General features: G+C 47.1%; 1 protein-coding gene across 3 annotated transcripts in view; it reads left to right on the plus strand.

Moving 5' to 3' along the window:
- Positions 1-24,373, plus strand: part of CORO1C (coronin 1C) — a 47,084-nt gene that overhangs the window by 7,044 nt on the left and 15,667 nt on the right. For all 3 annotated transcript variants that reach the window (XM_079322203.1, XM_079322205.1, XM_079322204.1), the window contains exon 2: positions 16,843-17,042. In XM_079322203.1, the coding sequence (XP_079178329.1) occupies positions 16,848-17,042 (195 nt within the window). In that variant the 5' untranslated portion in view covers positions 16,843-16,847. The remainder of the gene's footprint in view (positions 1-16,842; positions 17,043-24,373) is intronic.

The following is a 24,373-nucleotide window of genomic DNA, read 5'->3' on the forward strand; positions in this document are numbered from 1 at the left end:
ATTTTGGGTTTATTTTCTGGAGGTTCCTGTAGGGCAGGTCATTGCCACGCCGTTATTAGGGGCTCTTTCGAGGCTGTGCGGGAGATGTGTGGAATCCTGGGCTGTGTGACATGTCGTGGAATCACCAGGGGATCCCAGAATTGTTTGGGTTGGAAAGAACCTTAAGGACCATCTCATCCCATCCCTTCACCGTGGGCAGACGTCCCTGGGCTTTGTTTTCCCTATGCAGGGAGCCACATTGTTTAACCGTGATATGCTAAAGACTGGAATTTAAAGGTTAGTCCATACCTGTGCTTTATTAAATTCTCACTGATTCCATTAACAGCACGAAGGAAGGTCTTGGACATATGGACAGGTGTGTGCCCACACAGAGGTTCAGCTGTAGGACATTGTGATGCTGTAACTGCCTGACTGCACAGGAGACAGGTCTGAAAAAAAGAAGAAAATAAATAAAAGGCAGCGAAAGCTGCCAGGAAACAAAAGCAAACCCGATGGAAGCAGTTTTATTGTTGAAGATAAGTGATATGCGTTAGGGTTGGGGTTTTTTTTAGCAGCTGGAGTTGGTCTGAGCACGTCTGTTCGTGCAGATGTGCGTGGGGATTACTGGGAGCAAGACCAAGGACGGTGGCAAAATCAGAGAGGGATGTTCTGAACGCAGCAGGCTGCAGTTGATTTTTCTTTCAGTTCGCTGCCGAATTTCCTGATTTTTGGTTTAATTTTAGGCCAGGCTGTTCCTAAATTACCTGGCACCATCCTCTCCCTCTGTGTTCCTCCGTGGCAGGCACGAGGGAAGCTCTGGAGTGTGGGGAAATGGTGTGAGCTGGCACAGCGTGTCCTGGGAGAAGCGTGTTGGGATGTGGGGAAAGCAGCGGGTGCCGTGTGCGGGAGGGAGGCAGGAGAGGCTTTATTCCATTTTCATTTGAATAACGAGCATTGAATCATCTTTTCTGCTCAAGGGGGTTGAAAAATCCAGATGGTTGTGTGCTTGCAGGAAGGTTTTATTGCAGCTAATAGTGGTGTTTGCTAAGGACTGTGTACACAAAGGTAGAAAATCAAATACTTTTGTGGCAATGCTTGTTTATTTTGGGTATATGTGTTTTTCTGGGTTTTTAGTAGCACCAGTAAGACCTGACACGCTCAGGGACACATCAGGCAGCATTTGCTCAGTGTTTGTTTCATTACAGCACTTCATAATAGTAATTTTTCAATGGTCACTTGTAGCCTTTTATCCAGATTGCTTTAATCAGCATTTGTGTTCTCTGTTGGCATTGCTCTGTCTTCTCCCGAGCTGTCTTTTCAAACATCATTGGATTTTTTCAAGTGAAATCTTCATGCTTATTGCATCTGTCACTTCTGGGATTCACTCCAAGTGAAAGGCAGGGATTCAGTTTAATGGCAATGAGGAGGAATGTGCAGAAGGGGGAAATATCAGCTTTTCCCTGGGTCATGCAGCACAGCTCTGCCCTCGGTGACATCGTGGTGGCCACGTCCAGACCTGGACTTTTAACAGCTTCATAAAATGGCTCATTAAACCAAAACGTTGTGTTGTGATGGGGAGGGAATTTATAGCCCTGGCTCTCATTTGGTGATCGATTCTGAGGAATATCCCTGGGATGCCAGCTTCCTTTCCTGAAGACATGAGCAAAACACTTCCTGGCCTGAGTTTGCAGCTGGGTGAGGTCATCAGTGCACCACTCCCAGGGCCAGGAATGTCCTCTTGGGCAAGCTCACAGGCACATTTTCACTTGACTTTTAAAGTCTGGGTTTGTTTGTTTTGATTTTTGTTTTACTGAGGCATTTGTGATAATCTCAGCCATTCTCTGAGGATGTGTTGGAACAAAAACTCACTGAGGATTTGAAGTGCCCCAGTTTAAGCCTTTACAGGGCATAGGAACAAGAATTAAATGTCTGTGCTCTCTTCTGGCTGGCTCCCTGTAGTCTCCCCCATTTAATATTTTTTGGGCTGGTGTATTCTGGTGGGTAACTCTGAAATTGGTATGATTAGAAACTGCTTAGAGCTTCAGTTTAGGCAGCTCCTGGAGCCTGATGTGAAGAGTCAGGCTGCTGGTGGCTTGGGGCTGACAGGATGGGAGCTGCTGAGTTTTGTCACATTCTGCACAGTTGTAGGTGGTGGTGAACACCAAGTTAAAATGAAGCATAAAAAGATTTTAGGCTTAGCTGAGTGACTCAGGAAAGCAGCAGTGAAATACCATTTTTCTGGATGTGTTGGCTCCACCACTATGGTTGGGAATTGTTTACTGGGCCCTTTCTTTTTATCTGTTAATAGGATTGCTTTGTTCTGCTTTCCCTCTTGTGAGTAACCATGCAAAAAATGGATTTTTTTGTTTCTTTTTGAGGTTATAATTGTTTAGTACATGACTTTTTGTGGCTTTTCTCATCTCAAACCACACATAGGCATGTGAAATACCAGTGTGACACAGAACTGCTCAGCTGCTCCCAGGTTCCTCTGGCAGCTTTGCAGGGCTTGTCCTTGGAGGAAAAAAATTGTCTGGAGAGGATCCTAATGGAATATTAGTTGTATCACCAGCCATTAGTTGTGTTTGTGGGGTTGTGTAGGGAATATAAATCCAATCAGGATTAATGGCTGGAGATAATGATGTAGCTGGAAAGTAGAAGGTGGCCATGGGGCAAGTGGATAATTTTATTTTACCCCCCCTCTCATGAAATTCCTGTTGCCAGTAAGACAGGGGGGGATCCCTTGGAGCAGAGAAGGAGTCACAAAGTGCTCCTCAAGTGGAAGAGGATTTTGTGATGGAACATCCTGAAAACTATAAATTCCTGCTCTGTAGGTCAGGAACTTGACAGAGAAATATTGAAAATGGCATTTGCTGCTGCCTGCAAAGGGGGAAATCTGTGATTTTTGAAGGCTGCTGTTGTGCCCATGGTGGATAGAAGAGATCTCCTTAGTCTGGAAATGACTAAATGTGACCTTTTGAACCATTTCTCTGATGACTTAGAGGGAGAATCAAGGCAGAATCAGCTGCACTGGGGAAAGAACAATTTCTCCAGCATGACCACTTTGTTTCTTCAACACCACTGGCTTTGTCTCAGTCCATGTTGTGTTGGTGATAACAATAAGTGGTCTCTGATCTGCTTTTTGCTGAGCCTGTGATGATGTTTGATGGCTCTTGGTGGGAGAAGTTGCAGTGACTCTGACATTGAGCTGGGCCTCTCAGCCCAGCATAATTAGGTTTGTCTTGTTTTCCTCTTTTAATAATTGAATTTGGAAGAGCAATGGAAATAAACCAGTGGTGGGATCTGACTTAAAGTGATTAAGGCTCAGCCTGATGCTGAGATGAGCTCAGAGCTCTCCTTGGAGCTGTGCTTGAGGCAAAGTGTTACCCTTAGGAAGGACCAGGGTTTCCCTGTGGTTTTCCAGATTTTGGCTTCCATTTATGTAGGAGCAAACCCATAGGTAATAATTCTTCTGAGCTGAATATTCAGGCAGCCATTTCTGCATTTTTAGCAGATGTGTCTGAGCAGGATTTCCTAAAACTCCATAGGAATGGTGTGCCTGAAACTAACCCTTGTTTTCATCCCTGTGTGAACCTGGGCAGTGCATTGCACCTGCAGATCCTGGTTTAAGTAATCCCTGGGAAATGGACTTGAAATCATTCAATTCTGAGTATTTGGAAATAGGGGAACTTCCCCTCCCTCCCCCTGGTTCTGCATAGAGTTGCCATAGAGACCATGTTCAGGAGTCCTTGAAAATCCATTGTTTCTCCCAAATAAACATAAAAATCTGCAGTGTTAAAGCAGCTCATTTTTCAGTGTCCCATTCCTGAGCATTCCTTCATCAGGAACTCTTTTGACAGGACGAGGAGCAAAGGACCCAAACTGAAAGAGGGAAATTTGGATGTAGATTTAAGGAAGAATTTCTTCCCTGTGAGGGTGGCAAATCTCTGGCACAGGGTGCTGAGTGAATGTGGTTGGCCCATCCCTGGAAGTGTCCAAAGCCAGGTTGGATGGGGCTTGGAGCACCCTGGGATAGTGGGAAATGTCCCTGCCCATGGCAGGGGGTGGAATGGGATGAGCTTTAAGGGTAAACCTGACAGGGACTTGACATCCTGCAGCAGTGCCAGGTCTGGAAGCTGGACAAACTGATAATGGGTGTAATTAACAGCTCCAGGGATTAGCAGGCAGCAACAAATTCAGTCCATAGTAAGCAGGATGTCCCTTGGGAACTGGGCAAACTGGCCATGCTGGGCAGATGATGGCTTGATAGGGAAGATTGTCACCAGCAAAGGCTCAGTGCTCAGGCACCTGCTCAGGGCTGGGATTAACTCCTGGAGTCAACTTTTATTTCCTCCCCTTCTCACTTTAAATGCTTAAAAAGCCTTCATGGTTTGTTGCTTCCTGCTGGAATCTGGATCCTCCAGCTGACTCAGGGTGTGTGCTTGGCATTTCCTTGGCATTTTCCATCATACCTGTGTGAAACAGATTGGTATCCTTCTTTCCAGGCTGGGAATGTGAGGTGACACACATGAGGTTTTACTCAGGGTCTGGCAGGTACTAGGCTGGGAATATTTCTAACATTTACTACTTGTAGAATGTACTACTCAATGGAGTTGTTGTTTTACACATGGTTCAGGTATTTGCCCCATTGTTACACTTTTAATTTCTTACTTCATTCCCTTCTGCAGTACTTAGACTAAGGATATCATATCTTGGAGGCTGGAGGTCCAAAACTGTCTCATTCAGAACAGGAGGTGTATTGCATTTTTTTTAAAGTTTTCAGCGATACTTTTTAAGGTTTATTTGAATTTTTGGATCTGCTGAGATCAATTTGCAAGGCAGGAGAGAATCCTGAGCCAGCTTAGGCAAGCACAAGTTGCCAGACATTCCTTTGCAATATATTCTGCTTTACACAGCCTGAAGGGTAGGCACAAAACTCCTCTAGCTCAGTGTTGCTGTGCTTCCAACATCCTGACCACTGCCAGGAAAATTGCTTCTTTCTGGACCAATTTGTTCTGTGTGATGTTTTTAGGTGCTGCTGTTAAAGGTGAGTGCTCCTGGTTGGGGTCAGGCTACCCTGGGGTTATCTCTCCCTTCTTCCCTTTGCTCCCTGATGTTTCTTTGGGGGTAAAGGTTATCTTTTTGTTCTTTGTATCCCTGCTTTGCCATATCCATCTTCTGCTCTACTTAAGGAATTCTTAAGTACCCTGAAAGCTCCCATAAAAAAACCAGCTGGGCTTATCTGGGTGTAATTCTGTTGTTTTGGCTGAGCTGCTGGAAATGCCACAGGGATTCCCAAAGGACTGGAAGTGTGGGTTGCACGTGCAGCAATGTGACTGTCAAGCCAACAGGTAAGTAAAGCTTAAAGGTCATCAAGGCACAGGCTGTAATTCTTCACTGGAAACCAGTTCTCCAGCTGAGAGCAGCCAGCTGAAGGTCCAAGAATTCCCCAAGGAATCAGCCTTTGGCCAGTGGTGGGGTGGGGGTGATTCTCCCTCTCAGGGAAGCTCAGAGGTGTCAAGGACACAATTAGGAAGGTGTTTTTCCTTGGATCTGAAATCTGTCTTCATAGCCTAGAGTGTTTATTAAAGCTCCTTAACAGACTATAGCTACTTCCCTAAGTTAATTTTTGGTTTCTTGCCTGCCCAGACAAGTGAGAAAGGTGCTTTGTGTCACCCCCATGGTTTGACACCAGGCTGTGTCCCCTCACTGTCATCCCAGGACAGGTCAGTGACAAAGAACATCTGTAGGACAGAGGAAATGTGTTTGAACTCGGAAGCCTCTGCTAAAACAGATGTTTGGGGGGCTGTAATTGGCACCATGAGACAGGGATTTAAAATCAAGTTAGCAGATTGAACTCTCTGGGTTTGAGTTCCAGCCTCCTCCAGCCCTGTCCTCCCTCCCCCAGCCCTGATTTCAAATTGCACGTTACGGAAACAGGACGGAATGACAATGGTGCTTTTGGAATTATAGGCTGCTTGGCCAGAAGAGCTGGCAGGACAGCAAATGGAAATGTGGAGAAACACAGGCCAGTTCCAACTGGGAGCACTGAGATTCATTTTGCAGCTTGTTTGTACTGCATTAAAATCTGAGATGTTGGAGTTGTCTGGCCCAAACCTCCCATGTCCTGGGGTGAGGATGTTGTCTTGTCTTTGACAATCCACTGTTGTTGGGGTTATTTTGAAAACATTAAAAGCAGCTAAACGTGGGGGCCTCACCTGTTGGGTGGGTGTTGCTGAGAAGTGGAAGGAGGTGTTGCTCAGAATGTGTTCACTGCCACTTTTTGGAGCAGAGTGTGTCCATTCCAAATTCCAAGGTGATGGACCACGCTGCTCTGTGCTGTACCTCCACTCTGCCTGAGATGTTCTCCAGAACTCCAGCTGTTTGCTGTTCCAGCAGATGTGTGGCTGTGCTGTTAATCCATGAGGAGCTGCCATTGCACTCATCCTGCTGCTCCTGGGTCCCATTCCCCAAGGCAGCTCCAGCCAGGTCTGGGAGTTGTGCTGGGTCCAGCAGAGCTTGGAGCTGCTGTGGTCAGGCCAGGGTCATGTGGAGAACATTGCTCCTCGTTTGGTCACTCTGACTCACTCTTGGCCAGGCTCTTTGGGAGCCTTGGTTATGCTGATCTGTTGTTTCTGCCTTATTCTGGAGTTGGGAGGAATTTGTGTCCCAGTTAATTTGGTGTTTGGAGCAGAGGGTTCTGCAGGTTTTGGTTCCCTGGTGGTTCAGTGCTCTGGGAGAACAACTGCAACCTTTTATCTGTGAGACTGTATCTCTTAAAACACCTTTAATGTTTAGAATTTCTTCCTATAGATGCCAAGAGATGTTGCAATTGAGGAATAGAAAACAGCTTGTCTATTCCTTTGGGAATTGGGTTGGAGCCCCTCTGCCATGGAACCAGGCTGGCAAAGCTGGAGGTGATCACCTGGGGAGGAAAAGGCTCCAGAGAGACCTTAGAGCCCCTTCCAGGGCATTAAGGGTCTCCAGGAGAGCTAGAGAGGGATTTTGGACAGGGGATGGAGGGAATGGCAGGTTTAGATGGAATACTGGAATTCTTGGCTGTGAGGATGGGGAGGGAGGCCCTGGCACAGGTGCCCAGAGAAGCTGTGGCTGCCCCTGGATCCCTGGAAGTGTCCAAGGCCAGGCTGGACAGGGCTTGGAACAACCTGGGATGGTGGAAGGTGTCCCTGCCCAAGGCAGGGGGAGGAACTGGATGAGCTTTAAGGTCTCTTCCAATCCAAACCATTCTGGGATTTCTACTTCCACTAAATCTTCAGGTCATTTTTTAAGGAATGATCCAATTAAGTAAGAGAAGAGAAGCAAGGTAATGTTCCCAGTAATGTCCACTGGAGTTTACCAGGAGCTGTGCTTAGAAAACACCATGTTAATGGAGTTCCCTTCATGTCTACTCCTCTTCTTGACTCCAGCAGAATGGGAAATCCTGCAGGTGTTGTTCTTTCTGTGCTGTAGGCTCCCAGCACCTGGGAGCTGCTGTCTCCTTGACTTCTTAAATCCACCATCAGAGAGGGCAGATAAATCCTGTGTATGAGCTGAGTGTCAGGTCTAGTGCTGCTGGTGAGCTCCTCTATCACACACAGAGAAACTGATGAAAAATTATTTCATTTAGGCAGATTTGGTTGCTTTGAGCTATAGGAGAAAAGAGAGATGAAAACTGAGCATTTTCTGCTGTGAGCACTCTGTTAGGAAAAGGTGCTTGGTTGGTTGGGAATGCTGGGATCTGGTGGTGATTGGGTGAGAATTTCATGAACAGCTCTTCTGTTTGTAACCACCAACCTTTGCCCAAAAAAAAAAAAAAAAAAAGAAAAGCCTCCAGTGTATCTCAGGAATATGGTCTGGCAAACACTGGCATGTAACCTTTGAGTGAGAGAGGAATCCAGCGGGTTGGGGCAGCAGCTCTGACCAGATTGCTACTTCCCTCTTAGCTCTGATAAGAGAACTAGGTCAGTGCTGGGGAGAAGCATTTTATCAGTGGCTTTCCTTAGCTGGAATCCTGGGAGAGCCCTGTGCTCCTGCTTGTGTTTCCCTTGGGATCACAGTGTGGTCTGGAGCCCCAGGGCTCCAGATGGGTGTCAGGAGCATCCCTGGGGCTGCTGGGATGTGTCTGGATGAAGCTTCCAGGGTGTTGCATCTGTCTCATTGCAAAGAAGCTTCTCTGGTGTTTATTCCAGTGGAAAAGGAAGAATTTTTGGAAGGGATCATGTAAAAGGTCACAGCCTTCTGTGGTGTTGGAGGTGGGAGTGTATGGGAGGTTTCCCTTTCCTCGTCCAGTAAAAAAATTCTGTGGTGTCCAACCACTGTGCAACTGTCTCTGCTGGCAGCAAAGGGGGAAGCTGAAATGCAGGGATGACAGAATCCCAGAATGGTTTAGGTTGGAAAGGACCATAAAGCTCATCTCATTCCACCCCCTGCCATGGGCAGGGACACCTTCCATGCTCCAGGATTTGAATGCACTGAGGCACCTGGAACATTCAATCCCTGCTCTCTTAGCCCTGTATTTTGTATTTTACTTACCTTTATAAGGTTTTGTCCTGAGTTTCAATTCTTTATTTTTATCTCTACTTTGCTCTCCTCTTTTCATTTTAATACCCTTTTTTGCCCAGCCTGTGGTAACATCCCCCACCACCTGTGTGGTGGGGCAGTTTTAGTGCCAGCTGACAAGATGCTTTAAAAGACACAAACCCCAAAAAAGAGACTTTTTGGAGGCTGCTGCTCCAGTGCAGCAGGAAAACTCCCATTCCTGCTGGTGTCTCCCTTTGCTGGTTCCCCATCCTGCTGTGGCTCCTGCTGAATTATTTTGTGTAATGATTTTTGTGTGCATTCATTGCTCTGCCTTTCTGGTAGATGACACAGATTAAATGAAGCCAGACAACGCTCTCAGTTCAGGGTAATGACTTTAACTGCAGCGTCCTTTTGTCACTGCAAATTATGGTCAGTGATGTAATGCTGGATGTGGAGATACAGTGACAAAGTGTGGGAGTGGCAAGAGCATCCCAGAAGGGTTGGGCTTGGCATCTCCTTCCACCTCCCTGCCACAGGCAGGGACACCTTCCACAATCAGGTGATTCCCCAAGAAGATGAATTTTATCCCTGGAAATCTTGGAGTGAAAGTAGCCCCAGAGGGGAGATGTGAGATGAGCACACACCTCAGGTGTGATTTGAGCTCCTCAAGCACTTCTGATTTAATAGTTCTTCATATTCTAAAGGTTTTCATACAGTCATTTCAAGTTTCAGCTCTGAAATCCAGAGTTGTATCAAGTGTTTCACAGGTTGCAGCCAACACCTTGTGCTTCGTCCAGAACAGAAATTTCAGCTTATTCAAAGTTTGGGTTGTGTTATGTTTTTGAATGTGCTGGGCTCCCCAGTTGAGATATAATCAAATTCCCTGGTAGTTTGTGGTTTAGGTTCCCATCCCAAAATAGAATCTTGCCAGTGGTAGTACAGCTGGAAATTTCAGTATTAAGTTCATATTCCAGCTTTTTGTCTTTAAAATGAAGTGAAATCAGATGGCAGGGTCTTGCTCAACCTAGGCTCAAGTAACCAAAGACTGAAAATAATCTGCACACAAATATGATGTGTTTTGGAATTGTGACCATCTGTAGTAGTGTTCACCTTTGTTTTAAATAACTCTGAACAGCTGAAAACAACAGTTCTGTCAGCAATGGACTGGATATGGATTGATTGGGAAAGGGGTGGATACACAGTGGGAATAGAATTGTGTTTAAAAGCACAGAAACTGCATCAAGGCATTTGTTGCTGTTCCTTTTTTCTGCTGAACTTTCATGTGAAGTTGTGGGGTGAGCTGAACTTTTTGTGACCATGTGACATTTTTTCTCCCCACTTCCCTCTTTGCCCAAGTCTTGCAAGAACTTAATATCACAAGACTGAGTTCTTTGATTTTCTGGGTATTTGGAGAGGGAGATGAAGTTTTCCAAGAGCATGGAGTGACAGGACAAGGGATTTAAACTGAACAGGGGTAGGTTTAGATGAGATATCAGGAGAAACTTCTTCCCTGTGAGGGTGGTGAGGCTCAGGTTGCCCAGAGAAGCTGTGGCATCCCTGGAAATGTCCAAGGCCAGGTTGGATAGGGCTGGGAGCAACCTGGGCTAGTGGAAGATATCCCTGCACATGGCAGGGGGTGGAATTAGGTGAGCCTTTATGTCCCTGCCATTCTGGGATTCTTCTTCCAGCCTTGCTGGTGACAGTGGTGGCAGGATTTCCCTGGAATAGGTGTGCAGCTGGACTGAGCATGGCCCTGGCTCACTGAGAACCCCAGAGCTTGCACAACCAAGGCTCTGGAGTGAAGAAATATCAGAAGGGAGCAATTAGGAAATAACCTGGAGGTCTCTTTTCTGACTGGGGTGCAGCTGCTGGCTCAGTCCCTGCTCCCTTGGGTGGGATGGTGGTGTTTGAATGGCCTCAGAGCCTCTGAATGCCTCTGTACCTTATCTCCCACAGGATGTTCAAAGTGCTCCCAGGAGGGAAGGAGCAGATTCCTTCTGGGCTTTTCTCTGGTGCTTATCTCAGTGATGGCCAAGTGCTCTGCAGATGTGGCTCAGCTCTGCTCCCAGAGGGTGTTCTCTCCATGCCAAGGGGCAGGATGGAACATCCATGGCCTGCTTTGGGTTTAGGATTATAACATAATTCCTAGGAGTTTTTTATAAAACCAGCTGGTTTGCTGATTTGAGGCTTTGCTGATGAGGAAGACCTTGGGCCTCATTTGGTGCTTGGGAATCCTCTGGGCTTTCCCATATTGCAGTTTCACCAATAGGACCATCCCCTGTACCTGCTGGCTATTGCACCCCATCCATCCCATAATATCATTCGTAATTGCTGCTGGTGCACTGCCTATAGAACCATTGAAATATTGAGGTTGGAAAAGACCTTTAAGATCATCAACAAATCAAACCACTGACCTCTTAATTTTTATTTTTCTTAATCTGCTTCTCATTTTTTAATAATTAAGACAGGAACTTTATTCTAAAGCTCCTCAGCAAGGCTCAGACTGGGAATTTGGGGATTCACCATCAACAGCTGCAACTTGACTTTTTCCACTTTTGGAAGAGCCTTTCCAGTCCCAAATACCAACCTTTTATAAATGCTGTTCTCCCTATCCACTGGATTTGTATCTCCTCACCCTCCCCTTACCAGTAGCCTCAGGCTGTCTGACTTCAACTGGCCTTTTATTCCAATGCCTCCTTTTCCAGAAGGGATCACAATCACATGGGCTGAGCAGGATTTTGCCATTAGTGGGGGGTTTTCCTGTAAGTGTTCCCTAGCAGGATGTGTTTCCTCTTGCATAAGCAGGCTGCAAACCCTCTGAAGCCACAGAAATCCATCTGTTGGGATTCTTGAGACAGATAAATCCTTTATAAACAGGAAAATGGGCAAACTCATGGTAGCTCTTGTGACACATGGTGATGGGAGATCAGAAAGGAGTGGAATGAAAAGTGTCCCTGTGCAAAGCATCCAGCCTTTCCAAGCTCCTTTTAAAAACTACCACAAGGGCTGGGCTGTTCAGAGGGCACAAACTGGCTGATGAACTCCAAGTTTTGGTCAAATTCAGCTGGAAATCACTCAGGAAAGGAATAAATAGGAGTTTTGAAGGCTCATTCCTGTGTCCCCACCAAGATGCTGTGTGTGGCACAGGGATCCAGGAGCTCAGCAGCCATAGATCTGTCAGCACTTCTATTGTGGAGGCCTTTGCAGGGTGTCCAAAGCTTCTGTTTTAATTTTGCTGAGGGTTGTAACTCTGGCAAAATTTAAAGGCCTTTCAGCTCCCAGTCAGGAGGTTTTAAATCCTCTAAATTTGCACTTTACCCCCCCCCCCAAAAAAAACCCAAAAAATCTGTCTAGCAAGTGGATGGAGATGGTTCCTCAGCCTAGGTTTAAGAGCATAGATAATGATCTAATTAACTTCTTTTTTAAATACTCATGTTCCCAGTCCACTTCCTAAGAGAAAATCCCCAGCACAACCCCCTTAGCCATGGATACACTTCCTTACCCACTTGGGTATTTCCAAAGTCACTTCCCCAAGTTCCTTGAACTGCCCAGGTCATCTTTTTTCAAGTGTGATAGAGGCTGAATCAGCCTTTCCTTAAGGTGAATCATCTCAGGTGTTGGTGTCTCACCTAAAAGTGGCATAAAAAAAGACATGGAGCTGCTCTGAGGGCTGGAGCCCCTCTGCTCTGGCACTTGGAGAGGGAAAAAAAGGCTCCAGGGAGAGCTCAGAGCCCCTTGCAGTGCCCAGAGGGGCTCCAGGAGAGCTGGAGAGGGATTGGGGACAAAGGATGGAGGGACAGGACACAGGGAATGGTTTAAAGACAAAAGAGGGTAGATTCAGATGGGATATTGAAAAGAAATTCCTGGCTGTGAGGGTGGGGAGGCCCTGGCACAGGTTTCCCAGAGAAGCTGCTCCTGGATCCCTGGAAGTGTCCAAGGCCAGGCTGGGAGGGGATGGAACTGAATCCTTCCAAACCATTCCATGAATTGGCCAAGCCTTGAGCTCCTGCCTGTGACTCTGCTGAGAGAACCTGTGGCAGCCAAACTGAGCTGTGGATTTTCTTGGGGATGGATGAGGAGGAAGAGGAGAAGGGATCCTTTGCAGGGCAGGATTGAGAAGCAAAAAGGAGACTGAACACTGTTCCCATTTAGGGACAGCATGTGGCAGGGCCAGGACTCTTGGCATGCTCAGACAAACTGCCCCCGTTGGGATTTTCACCTGCTCTCCCTGGTGAGCTGAAAGAGCTGCAATTGCTGCTCCTTCCAACCACAGGCAGCACATTCCCCCCCCTCCTTGTGCTTGGAGAGCAGCCAGATCAAAATGGCTCTGATCCAACGCCAAGAATCACTCCCTTTGCTATGGAAATGAGCACTTGGAGGCTGCTCACCATGTGTTCATCAGAGAGTCCCTGCTAAGGATGATGAGCTGTAGGTGGGGAAGGTGTGTTCCAACAGATCCCTTTGGAACAAATAAGGATATTTTTGGAGGCATCTGAACTCTCTGCGTTTTTTAAAAGTCAGTTTATAGGAAACCAAATGATTACCCTTTGCATCAAAGGGTGGAAATGAGGGAAATAAAGCAGTAGGATTTCACCATGGGGTAAAGGGAGTTTCTCTTTGTAATGGGGTGACGGATCCACAGGATCTGATATTTGAAATGAACATTCTTTCCTGCTGTTCTGGTATTGATCAAGTGAAGAGGAGATACAATTATCCAAGTGATACAAATAATCCTTTGTAACCATCACACCTGAATTCCCAGCAGTGGAGCAGCCACATTCCCAGCCCTGGCTCTGTGGGATTCAATTCCAGGCAATTTGCTGTGCTGGCTCAGCACGACAAGTTCAAACCTTCACTTTACCTTCTTCCCAACAATCTGATTTTAATCTGGATTCACAGCAGGGTGGGAATGTTGCCAGGGGATGAACACTCCTGGAAATCCACTGTGCACAAAGCAGGAGCCTTTCCCTGCTGCTGGATGAGTTGTGCAGGGGGATGATGAGAAGGATTTGCTGCAAGGTGGGAAAGGGCTGAATTGGGCACAAGTTCTGGTGGTGTCAGAGAACATTCCCAATATCCTGGGGGTGGCAGGGGTCACCTGCAGTGGTGGGAAGATGGGGGTGATGCTGCCAGACCTGGCCATGGACTCAGCTCTGGGAGGAGCCCTTGGATGGAATTGTGTGACAAGGCTCAGAGTGAGTCGACACAAATCAGTAACTGGGTGTGGAACTGATTTTTTTTTTTATGATGTGTCTTAATGAACCTTGAGACTTCAGCAGTTCTTGTCATTTGGGCATCCTGGAGTTGACATTCACCTTTTCTTTGGGCATGATTTGGTCAGGCTGGGATTGTGCTGGAAGTGTCCAGAGCCAGAGTGGATAGGAAGGTGGAAGGTGTCCCTGTCCATGGCATGGGGTGAAATGAGATGAGTTTTAAGGTCCTTTCCAACCCAAACCATTCCATGATTTTATTTAGTGCTCTCACCTGCTGGCTGGGGCTGGAGAGCAGCTCCTGGTTTATGACTCCCCATCACACTCTGGTGTTCCTGGGTGTGTCCAGGCCTTTGATTTGTGCTCTTGGGGAAACAGTTGACAGCAAGTGCATGACACAATTCCAGTAACTGATGGAAGCAGGGAGGGAGCCTAAGTTCAGCTTTAACTATTTCCATATAGCTCTTTTCTATGGACATCTCAAACACCTCAGTTCTTCCCAAAATTTTGCATTTAAAACTATTTTTTCTTAAACAATCCTCTTTAAAATAGCAGTGTGGAAGAGGTACTGTGGGGAACCCCTACCTGCTCTGTGGCTGGGAATGACTGTGGAGCCCTTGGCTCTGTGTCACCAGTGCTGGGACTGACCCCAAATCCACGTGGACTGGGCACACTGGTGGCTCCACATCCCCATCCCAGCAGCTGAGCTGCCATGGAAGTGACCAGTGCTGATTCCCAAACAGGCTCTGGTGGAAAACAAATCCTCTTCTTCTCCTCCTTTATCTCTGCAGAACTGGAGAGTTTCAGTGCAGAGCTGTCTGTTTTGTTAATTGGAACATTTTCCTCCTCTTCAAACACATTCCGTGGCATTTCCCGCCTCTGATGAGCTCTTCCCTGCAGTTATCCTGCTTTTTGTCCTTGTTAATTTTTTATTTAACCTCCCAGACTACAAAACAGCCATCAAGGCTCAGTGCTTTCCTGCAAAGCAATCCCAGCCAGCCCTCTGAGCTTTCAGCAGGTTTGCAGCAGCCAGCCTGGGAGCAGGGATTTGGGATAGAACCACATTCCCATCTCTCACTCTGGAGTCAGGAGCTCCAGGGACTCAGCAGTTTTTCCCAGCCTCTCCACATGCCTGGGGACCTTCTGGGAGGCCAGTTGGAGGTGGACTCTGCTTATTTTTTCCCTTTTTTTTTTTTTTTTGTTATCCCAAGAGACTGGGACAGAAATATTTTTCCCATATGTAAAAGCAAGATGCAGTATGGAGGTTCCTCTTCTGCTCCCTCTTCTCTGAGGGAGAAAGTCTGGGATGATGGGAAAAGCCCTTCCCAGATGTGAGGGCTCCATAGGTTGGATCCCTAATCCAAGCTTGGTGTTGTGCCTGTGTCTTCTCCCAGGTGCTGGAATTTTCCACACCAATTCCCTTTCCCTCTATTCTAACTCCAGCATTCTTGAAAATAATTTTTCTCAAGAAATGCTACAGACACACCAAGTTAATTGGAGTCATTAACTTGTTTCCATTACTCCTTTCTGCCTAGGAAACTTTTTTTTTTTTAGGGTGATTTTGGAGTTAGAATCTGCCTAGGAAACTTTTTTTTTTTTAGGGTGATTTTGGAGTTAGAAGAAAGAATTGGAAGCTAGGGAACATGTGGAACCACTTCACAGAAACACCGGATTTTGAGAGCTTGCATTTTTATTTACATCTTCTGGACCCTGTCTGACTTGAAAGTAAACAAGTTCAATCCAAGACTAGATTTATCCCTGAAAATATGTGGAGACTTGTCTAAAAACTGCTTTTGGGATAAGGAACTTCCTTTACTGCAGTCAGGGAACACATTTACAGTGGGGAAGTTATTGCTTAACTGGCAAATTCTGTAAAAGCCCCCTGGAAATGCAGTTGGGTTGGATACAAAATAACCTGAAATTTTAGTTTATTAAAAAAGGAAAAAGCAAAGCTGGCTGAGAATTTGGCAGATCTTAAGGTGGAGGTGGAAGTGTCCAAGGCCAGGTTGGATGGGGCTTGGAACAACCTGGGCTAGTGGAAGATGTCCCTGCCCATGGCAGTGGAATGGGATGAGCTTTGAGGTCTTTGGTGCCAAGAGGAGAGTGCCAGACTCTTCCCAGCAGTGCCCAACCATAGGATGAGGAGCAATGGCCATAAACTAAATGTGGAATTCTGTGTTGATGTGAGGAAGAAGCTCTTCCCATAGAGGGAAGGGTGACCAAGCACTGGAAGTGCCCAGGGAGGTGTGGATGGAAACATCCCAAACCCACCTGTGTCAGCTGCTCTGGGTGACCCTGCTGTGGCAGGGGGCTGGACTGGGTGATCTCCAGAGATCCTTTCCCACCCAATCATTCTGGAATTCCTGAGCTTCTACCCCTTCCAACCCAAACCATCCCTTTCCTCACTTCCAAAAACTGCGGAGCTGATGAGCAAACCCTCATCCAGTGTCCCAGTCTGGGATTTCTCCTTTTCCCTGAGATCACCCCAGAGGGACATGAGGTGGTTCAAACCCTGGTTCTCTCTGAATCAGCTGAAGAGAGATTGCTGGAGGTGGTTTTCTCTTTTCCCAAGGATTGTTTATTATTTCTTATCTCTGGGACTTTTTGCCTGGCCAGCAGGGTCTGCTCAGCCTGGCATCCATGGTGGAATCTGCCTGGTGAAGGCAGGGCTTATATAGTTAGTACTACGTATTTTTACAAAAATTTTACCAATACAATACAATTTTATTAAATGGTCCAGCCCTGACCCCATCCAATCCAAGAGTGCCAACGTGTCACCCAACATGGATGACATGGAGAAGAAGGAGGGAAAGGTGTCCACCCCCCAAATTCTCCATCTTGGCCACGTGTCCATTATCATAAACATTCAAGAAAACCTATTCATCTACATTCTAACATTCTAATTTACACTCTACTCATCATTATTTTCTGTGTCTCTTCTTTCAATGTGGGCAGATTCTCCCAAGTAGCCAAATCCAGCCCCTGCAGCTCCTGGGCAGCACTCGGGGGGTCTCTGAAGGGTCACACCCCCAAAGGAGCCAGGGAAAAACCCTGGACTCCCACAATCCAGCAATCACCTGGATGACAATCAAACCCACCCTTCCCTTGCCAAACTGACCTCTCCATCCTTTTGCAGACACCATGAGGCGGGTGGTACGACAGAGCAAATTCCGGCACGTCTTCGGGCAGGCGGTGAAGAACGACCAGTGCTACGACGACATCCGCGTGTCGCGCGTCACCTGGGACAGCTCCTTCTGCGCTGTCAACCCCCGCTTCGTGGCCATCATCGTGGATGCCAGTGGAGGGGGAGCCTTCCTGGTGCTGCCCCTGCACAAGGTAAGTGCTGCTGGAGGTCAGGACAAACTCAGGCGATGGTTGTATCGTGGTTTTGATGTTTGTTGTTGATTGCGTAGGGCGTGGGTGAGAAGGGCTCACTGCCGGGTGCAGCTCAAGGTAGGCTCAGAGTGAGGTAACAAAGGGTGAGGGGTGCAGGGATGAGGGTGTAAGAGCAAGAGAGCGTGGTCTCCTTTTACAAAGTCTGCAATCTCCTTCTATGTTGAATATTTTACTCTACTAACCAATCTAGTACAGTGTACAAATTCTCTGACATTTACATACGATTGCTACATTACCATGTTTTACTGCTTTTTATCTCTAAACCTTATCTTGGACCCTTCCTCTCATGCCAGGAGGGGGTCTCTGCTGCCTTTTTGGTATGTTTGCAGCAACTGCCATTATCTGCCATTAGGGAGAAGACCTTCAGGCATCCACATTGCTGCTCTCCAGCCACTCAGTCCAACACTGCTTTCATTTCCATCTCACCTACAGTTTCTATACTCTTATATCTTTTGCTAGGCAATCATATCTATAGGGCATTCCTCCCCTACACTGCTGGGGAGATTCCTTCATTCCCTGCTGGGCTGTGCTGTCATGCCAGTGTTTCTTTGGGAATAATCAAGGCTGGGAAGTGTCAGCTGTGGTGACAACGGCTGCTCGGTGGTGCCATGTATGAATGTGTTTAGTGTCTGTAATCAGTCTGATGCTTCCTGTACATTAAACACAACAAACAAGCTGTTTGCTTGACTCATCTGAGCTGATCCTGGCAGAATTTTCCACGTAGAATCGTATTTTAGAAGCCTCTTTGTGATCAAGTCAGGTTTTTCTACTGTCAGGGATTCAGCTTTTATTTTTTTTTTTGGTCACTTTGCTTGGGAACCACCTGAATCCAACTGCTCCTTGCAGAATTCATTCAGGAATGCACCTGAGCCCAACTGCTCCTTGAGATTTAAACCAAAAATTATCTGAATCTAGCTGTTCCTTGAGAGTTAAACCAGGAACTGTCTGAATCCAGCTGCTCCTTGCAGAATTCGTTCAGGAATGCACCTGAGCCCAACTGCTCCTTGCAGATTTAATTCAGGAATGTATCTGAACCTAATTACTCCTTGCAGCCCCACATTGGAGGGATGCAGAGGAATGAGCTGATTCCAAGAAGGGCCTTCCTGTTGTCCCTGCATGGAAAAGTCACATCCATCTTCTGGAGGAGATTCTTTGAATCTCTTTCTGATGCTTAACCAGCAAATTCTAGTGATCTCAAGTCTTTTTTTTTTGCAACATCCTTTTCTCTGTGACCCTCAAACTCCTCTCTTAAGCCTGTGGTTAAGTTGTCCTCAGTCTGTCATCAGCCCTGAGCTGCTTTTCCAGCTCCACTTCCACAGAATTCGTGCCCAGGATTGAGCACAACTTCCCACCCAGCCAGGGCAGAGCAGAGGCAGCAACGTCTCCATCATGTTAAACAAAGCCAAACCCCAACCTCCCAAAATAGCTCAGTTTGCTGCTCTGATGAGCAGCCCTTCCCTGCTCAGGGCTCATCCTCAGGCCACGTGTCCTCCTGCCTGGGCCACGCATGGTGGCACAGCTCTGGGTTAGGAATTCCTCCTTCAGCTGCAAATGCCAATGGCAGGGGATGTGCATCCCTCTTTTCCTCTCTTACATCCCAATGTTTGTAGGTCTGATGAGGGAGATTGGGGACTCAGCCTGGGGAAAAGGAGGCTCAGGGGGGACCTTGTGGTTCTGCATAAATCCCTGACAGGAGGGGACAGCCAGGGGAGGTCAGGCTGTGCTCCCAGGGAACAAGGGACAGACCCAGAGGGAATGGCCTCACATTGTGCAAAGGAAGGCTTAGATTGGACACTGTGGAAAATCTCTTCATGGAAAGGGTTGTCAGGCTGCCCTGAGCAGTGATGGAGTCCCCATCCCTGGAGGGATTTAAAAGCCTTGTGGATGTGGCACTTGGGGACATGATGGCCTTGGCAGTGCTGGGGGAACAGTTGGACTCAATGGTCTCAGAGGGCTTTTCCAATGTTAATGATTCCATGATTCTGTGTTTTCTGAGCCCTTGGCAGAAATTCCTGCTAATTCTGGGTGCCCTTTTGCATTTTTAGTACCATCTTTGGCAGTATTTTTACATCCATTCTTCCTCCCACCCTCTATTTATCACTGCCTTGGTGCCCTGAGCTTCATTCCTGCCTTCCACAACCATTTCATATCCACATCTGAGGAGGTTCCATGGGAAGCTGGAGGAGCTGTGTCCCTCACCCCCAGCCTGACACGTTCTTTTGCAATGCAGTGCTTTTCTGGCTCTGCTCTAACCAGTTCCTGTGTTCTGCATTTATTTTTATAGCCTGGGCTGATGAAATTGTTCCTTCAGTTCCTTCAACACCCTAAATAACATTTGGGTTTCTCTTTGAGCCCGTTTAGCAGAGATACTTATTTAGCTCCCCGCAGCAAAATCCTTGTTGTTATATTCAAAAGGGAAAAAAAAAAAATAAAAAAGGCAATTTTCCTTTCAGCCCAAGGTTTTACAATTGAGCCATAAAAATACACTTGCTGCATTTCTGCAGGGGAAATGTCCCATAACGCCATCGTGGCTGCTCAAACCCAGCTCTTTGCACTCGTTGGGAATTACCTGCGATGTGCTGACCCTTAGTGCGGGGGGAGCACAGAAAAGGGGAGATTTTAATGTGCTTTTTCTTGCCAGTTTCCAGTGATCTCCCAGGTTTTTGTTACGGCCGGCTGGCATGGGTGGCTCCCGGCGCCGGGCGGGAAATCTGAGGGTGTTTTTGGGGCGGGATGAGCCCCCCGAGCCCCCCGTCCCCGCACCCATGTGCTCGGTACCGAGCGCGGGACACGGACACCGGAGGGCGGGGAAGCCCCGCCCCCTCTGCAAGCCCCGCCCACCGCGCGCGCGCACCCGCGCGGCACTGCGGCGGCCGCGGCTTTTTACCATATATGGTCATGGCAGCGCTCGCGGCCGCCGCGCTGATTGGCGGGGGCGGGGGCGCGGCGCGGCAAGTGCGCGGGAATTAACCCGTGCGCGCGGGAACTCTTTAATTAACCCGTATGTGCGGGAATTCATTAATTAATCTGTGTGTGTGTGTGCGGGAGTGCATTAGCCCGTGTGAGCGTGTGTGAATTCAATAATTAACCCGTGTGTGTGCGCGGGAATTAACCCGTGCGCGCGGGAACTCTTTAATTAACCCGTATGTGCGGGAATTCATTAATTAATCTGTGTGTGTGTGTGCGGGAGTGCATTAGCCGGTGTGAGCGTGTGTGAATTCAATAATTAACCCGTGTGTGTGTGCGGGAATTAACCCGTGCGCGCGGGAACTCTTTAATTAACCCGTATGTGCGGAAATTCATTAATTAATCCGTGTGTGTGCGGGAATTAACCCGTGTATTTGTGCGGGGGAATTCATTCATTAACCCGTGGGTGTGCGGGAGTTAACCCATGTGTGCACGGGAATTCATTAATTCACCCGTGTGAGCGCGGGGGAATTCATTAATTCACCCGTGTGTGCGGGAGTGCATTAACCCACGTGTGTGCGGGAATTCATTAATTACCCTCTGTGCGCAGGAATTAACCCGTGTGTGTGTAAATTCATTAATTAACCCATGTGTGCGCGGGAATTAACCCGTGTGCGCGTGCAAGAATTCATTAATTAACCCGTGTGCACCCAGCCCCCACGTGCTGCTCAGCGTCTCTCCGCCCCTCACCCCTTTTCCCACCCCCTTTCCCATCCCGGAGCAGCTCAGGCAGTGCAGCCCAGCCGGCTTTGCTGGCTGTGGAAATGCTTTGTCTGAACTTCCTGTTTTCTTGCACGCACATGTGCAGGGGCTGTGCCAGGAACTCGCCATTCCCATGCTCCGGCGGGAGCTGCTGAGCATCACACGATCGAATTCCCACAGGTTGCTTGGTCTGGAGGGTTGGAATGAATCACATAGTTTGGAAAAGCTGGAATTCCTCTCAGGGTTGTGGAGGTGATAAGAGTCAGGGTAATCAGCATTAACTCTGCTCACCAGGGGAAGAACTGGAAACTTTCAGTTCTTGTAGAGTTGATTTTTCTCAGAGATTTATCCCTCTGGGTACACAGGGAAGGTACCAGATAAAAATTCTTTGGGTTTCCTGATTTGTTGGGCAGGATGATTTGGAAATACCAAATTCAGGAGGTGGTTCTGGTGCTGGATCTGTGCTCCAACAGAACCAGAGAAAATTTCCTTTTTTTTCCCTTCTCAAAAACTCTTTGCAGTTTTTATCTGCACAGAAAAACCTGCTGGAAATGTTCCTTTTTATTTGAGTTCATGCAGAAAGATCTGTTCAGCCACAAGCTGTGTTACATAAGGCTTTTACCAGAGGTTTATTCAGTCCCCTTTGGATATAGCTTTTATTAGATTTTTCCATTTTCCTGATCCTTTCCTGCACCCCCTTCACACCAGCAGTGTTCCTGCAGGATCTGGAATCAGATGGTGCCCTGAGAGGCAATTAGCATGTGGGTGGGGGCGTGCACACCTCGGGAATGATCTTCTCCAAGGAATATGTTGTTCTGCAAGTGACAGGCCTTGGTGTTCATCCATGGCATATGAGAGCTGTTAAGCAGCTCTTCCCAATTCTTATTCCATCAGGAAGGGTTTGGGGGAAAAGAAAATCATCCTTTTCTGAGCTGGTGTGTAAAATAAAATCAGGAGGTTTTTGCTGTGATGGGTTTATTGAGCCTTTCCAGGCATTTTAGGGGGAGTATGATGGATTTTTGTCCTTTTATTTCACCTTGGATTTTTCTCTATAAAAAGAAGTTTATATTTATCACTGCCAGCTTGATTCCAATGGATCATCAGGTTCTAATGTGGTAGGGGAGAGAAGGCAGCAGAGGGGCTAATGGATCTCATTCCTCCAGGGAAGAAAAAAAAGCAAATTCCATCTCCTGTTTTACAGAGGTTTGTACAAGTATCTCTGCAATTTTAAGGCTTTTAAGGTCCAATAATGACAATGCTAGGGATCATCTGTTCCCAGCTGGTGGGGATGATCCCTGTGGATCCCCTCTCCTTGCCCAGCAGCTCTGCTCTCTCCAGATTCTCATCCTCTGCAGGGTTTTTCACTTTATCCAGAGCCCTCAGCCTCTGAGTACCCATTGACTTTCCTGCAGCTGAAAAGGAACAGGGGCATGAACTCTTTTGGAAATCATATTTTAGAGAGGGGTAAAAACCAGTGACTCTGTTCCTTTTTAGTTGTAGTCATTTCTGGGACAGATATCCATGGAAATGCTGGAGCTGTGCTGCACTCCCAGCTCTGAGTGATGGGATTTTGCAAGTTGGGTTGGCTGTGAGGATTGTTTATGTTGAGTTTGGGTTTTTTTTTCCTTTTTAAAGCCATTCTGTGTCAGCCTGGGGTGGAGTAATGGAATCTTTAAGGTTGGAAAAGATCTCCAAGCTCATCAAGTCCAACCTTTGACCAAGTGCCCCCATTCCCACTAAACCACATCACAAAATGCTCCAACTTCTTGTGTTCTAACATTTCCAGGGATGGTGACTCTTCCACTTCCCTGAGGAGCCTCTTCCATGCTTGACCACCCTTCCAGTGAAGAAAATTTCCCCAATATCCAATGTCACAGCCCTGCAGCTGCTGAGGTGACCACCAGAACTGCTGAGGGATTCTTGGAGAGCACAGTGGTGTCCTATTGCCTGATTTTCCAGTGGATCTTTTGGGAATAACACTTCCAAATCTTCCAGATTAGTTCTGGATGCCTGGATTGGGCTCTTGGGCATGGGCAGGAGCTTCCATTTCAGCCCAGTTTTCTCCCAAGTGCCTCCTCCAGGCCCAGCTGCTGCAGCCACAGATGGAGAATCAATGCTCAGAAGCTGGATGAAACTTAGTTTGCTTTGTTTTTTTAAAGAAAAGAGGAGTATTTTTCTCTAGCAGAGAAAAGGTGCAGTCAGTTGGGGTTTCAAACTTTGCAGTTGTGACCTGATTTCCTTCCTCAAACTTGTGCAGAGTGAGGGGGGAGCTGCTTTGGCTTGTGCAACTCGATGCCACTTCCCTAATTTAAATGGAGATTTCAAGGAGCACAGCCATGGGCTGGGGAAGCAGCTGTTCTCCCTGATATTTTTACCATAATCCATGAGCTGTTTCCTGCCACCAAATGCCCTTTTCTGGCAGAGAAACAATCACAAGACACTCAAATTAATTCATAAAACTCCCACTTTTAGGAACAGTTTTCTTGTGCTGCTTATCCATCCCTTTTGGATTTAATCATATCTTCTCATCTGTTACTTTTTTCTGATATAGGTTTAATATTTCTGATGATTTAATTTTTTTTTTCTGATCTGGAATACATTAAATTCTTAATAATTAATTTAATAAGGCAAATTCACCCCTTGCTGAAACACCTGAATATTGAATCAACATTATTAAAAATCCTCAAATTCACCTTTTTGGCCAACATTTTATAGAATACAACTCCAGATTTCTAAAGTTATCAGGAATGTGTGGGACCACAACCCCAGTGGATTATGAGAAGGATTGAACTTCTCAAAGTTAATTTTAAGCTGTGTATCAGCACTTGAGATTTATTTAAAATCCTCTCCTAATTATAAGATTACATTTTACAAATAAATAAATAATTCCCCAAACCTGGGAGCATTAGAGCACCATGGAAACACACCCAGCTTGCAACCACATTGCCAAACCTCGTGGTGTTCTGGGATTGGAAAGGAATTGTGTTGAAAACCATGGGATTTGGTGAGGTGGGGTTTTACAACCCTACTACAGCTTTCCTGGGCTTTCTCTTTGGCAAATCCCCTAAAACACTGATTTGTTTTTCAAGCTTTTCTAAGCACAACACAGAGCTGGGAGCTGGAGTTCCCTGCTCCAGTTGGAGAGAGGAGGAATCTGATGGATGGAATTTACCAAAGTGCTGCTGAGAGGTGGTAAAAAGCCATCCCTGAGTTCCAAGCTGCCCATTCCTGCCCCTGAGGGGTGACCCTGGGGTGGTGGCTGTCCTGTGCTGTCCCCACAGTGCCTTTGGGGGGGGGTCTCTGCTGGAGCTGCAGAGACCAGGGGCGGATGCAGCAGCGAGCTCAAAAAACCACCGTGGTTTCCTCTGCTCTGCAGAGATGTTTGCTGCCTCTGACCACAAGGAGCTTCTCTCAAAGGGTTGGGGCTCATGCTCACCCCACTGAGGCCTCCAGCAGCATCTTTATGTCCTTATTTAGGCTGGTTTAGGTGGTTGATGCTGGTTTTTGTACATCCCCAGAGGTGGCGGTGACAAGGTGGGGGTTGGTCACAGTTTGGATGATCTTGGGGATCTTTCCAAGCTGAATGGTTCTGGGATTATTCC

The sequence above is a fragment of the Erithacus rubecula genome (assembly GCF_903797595.1).
Source record: "Erithacus rubecula genome assembly, chromosome: 19".
Classification (NCBI taxonomy): Eukaryota; Metazoa; Chordata; class Aves; order Passeriformes; family Muscicapidae; genus Erithacus; species Erithacus rubecula.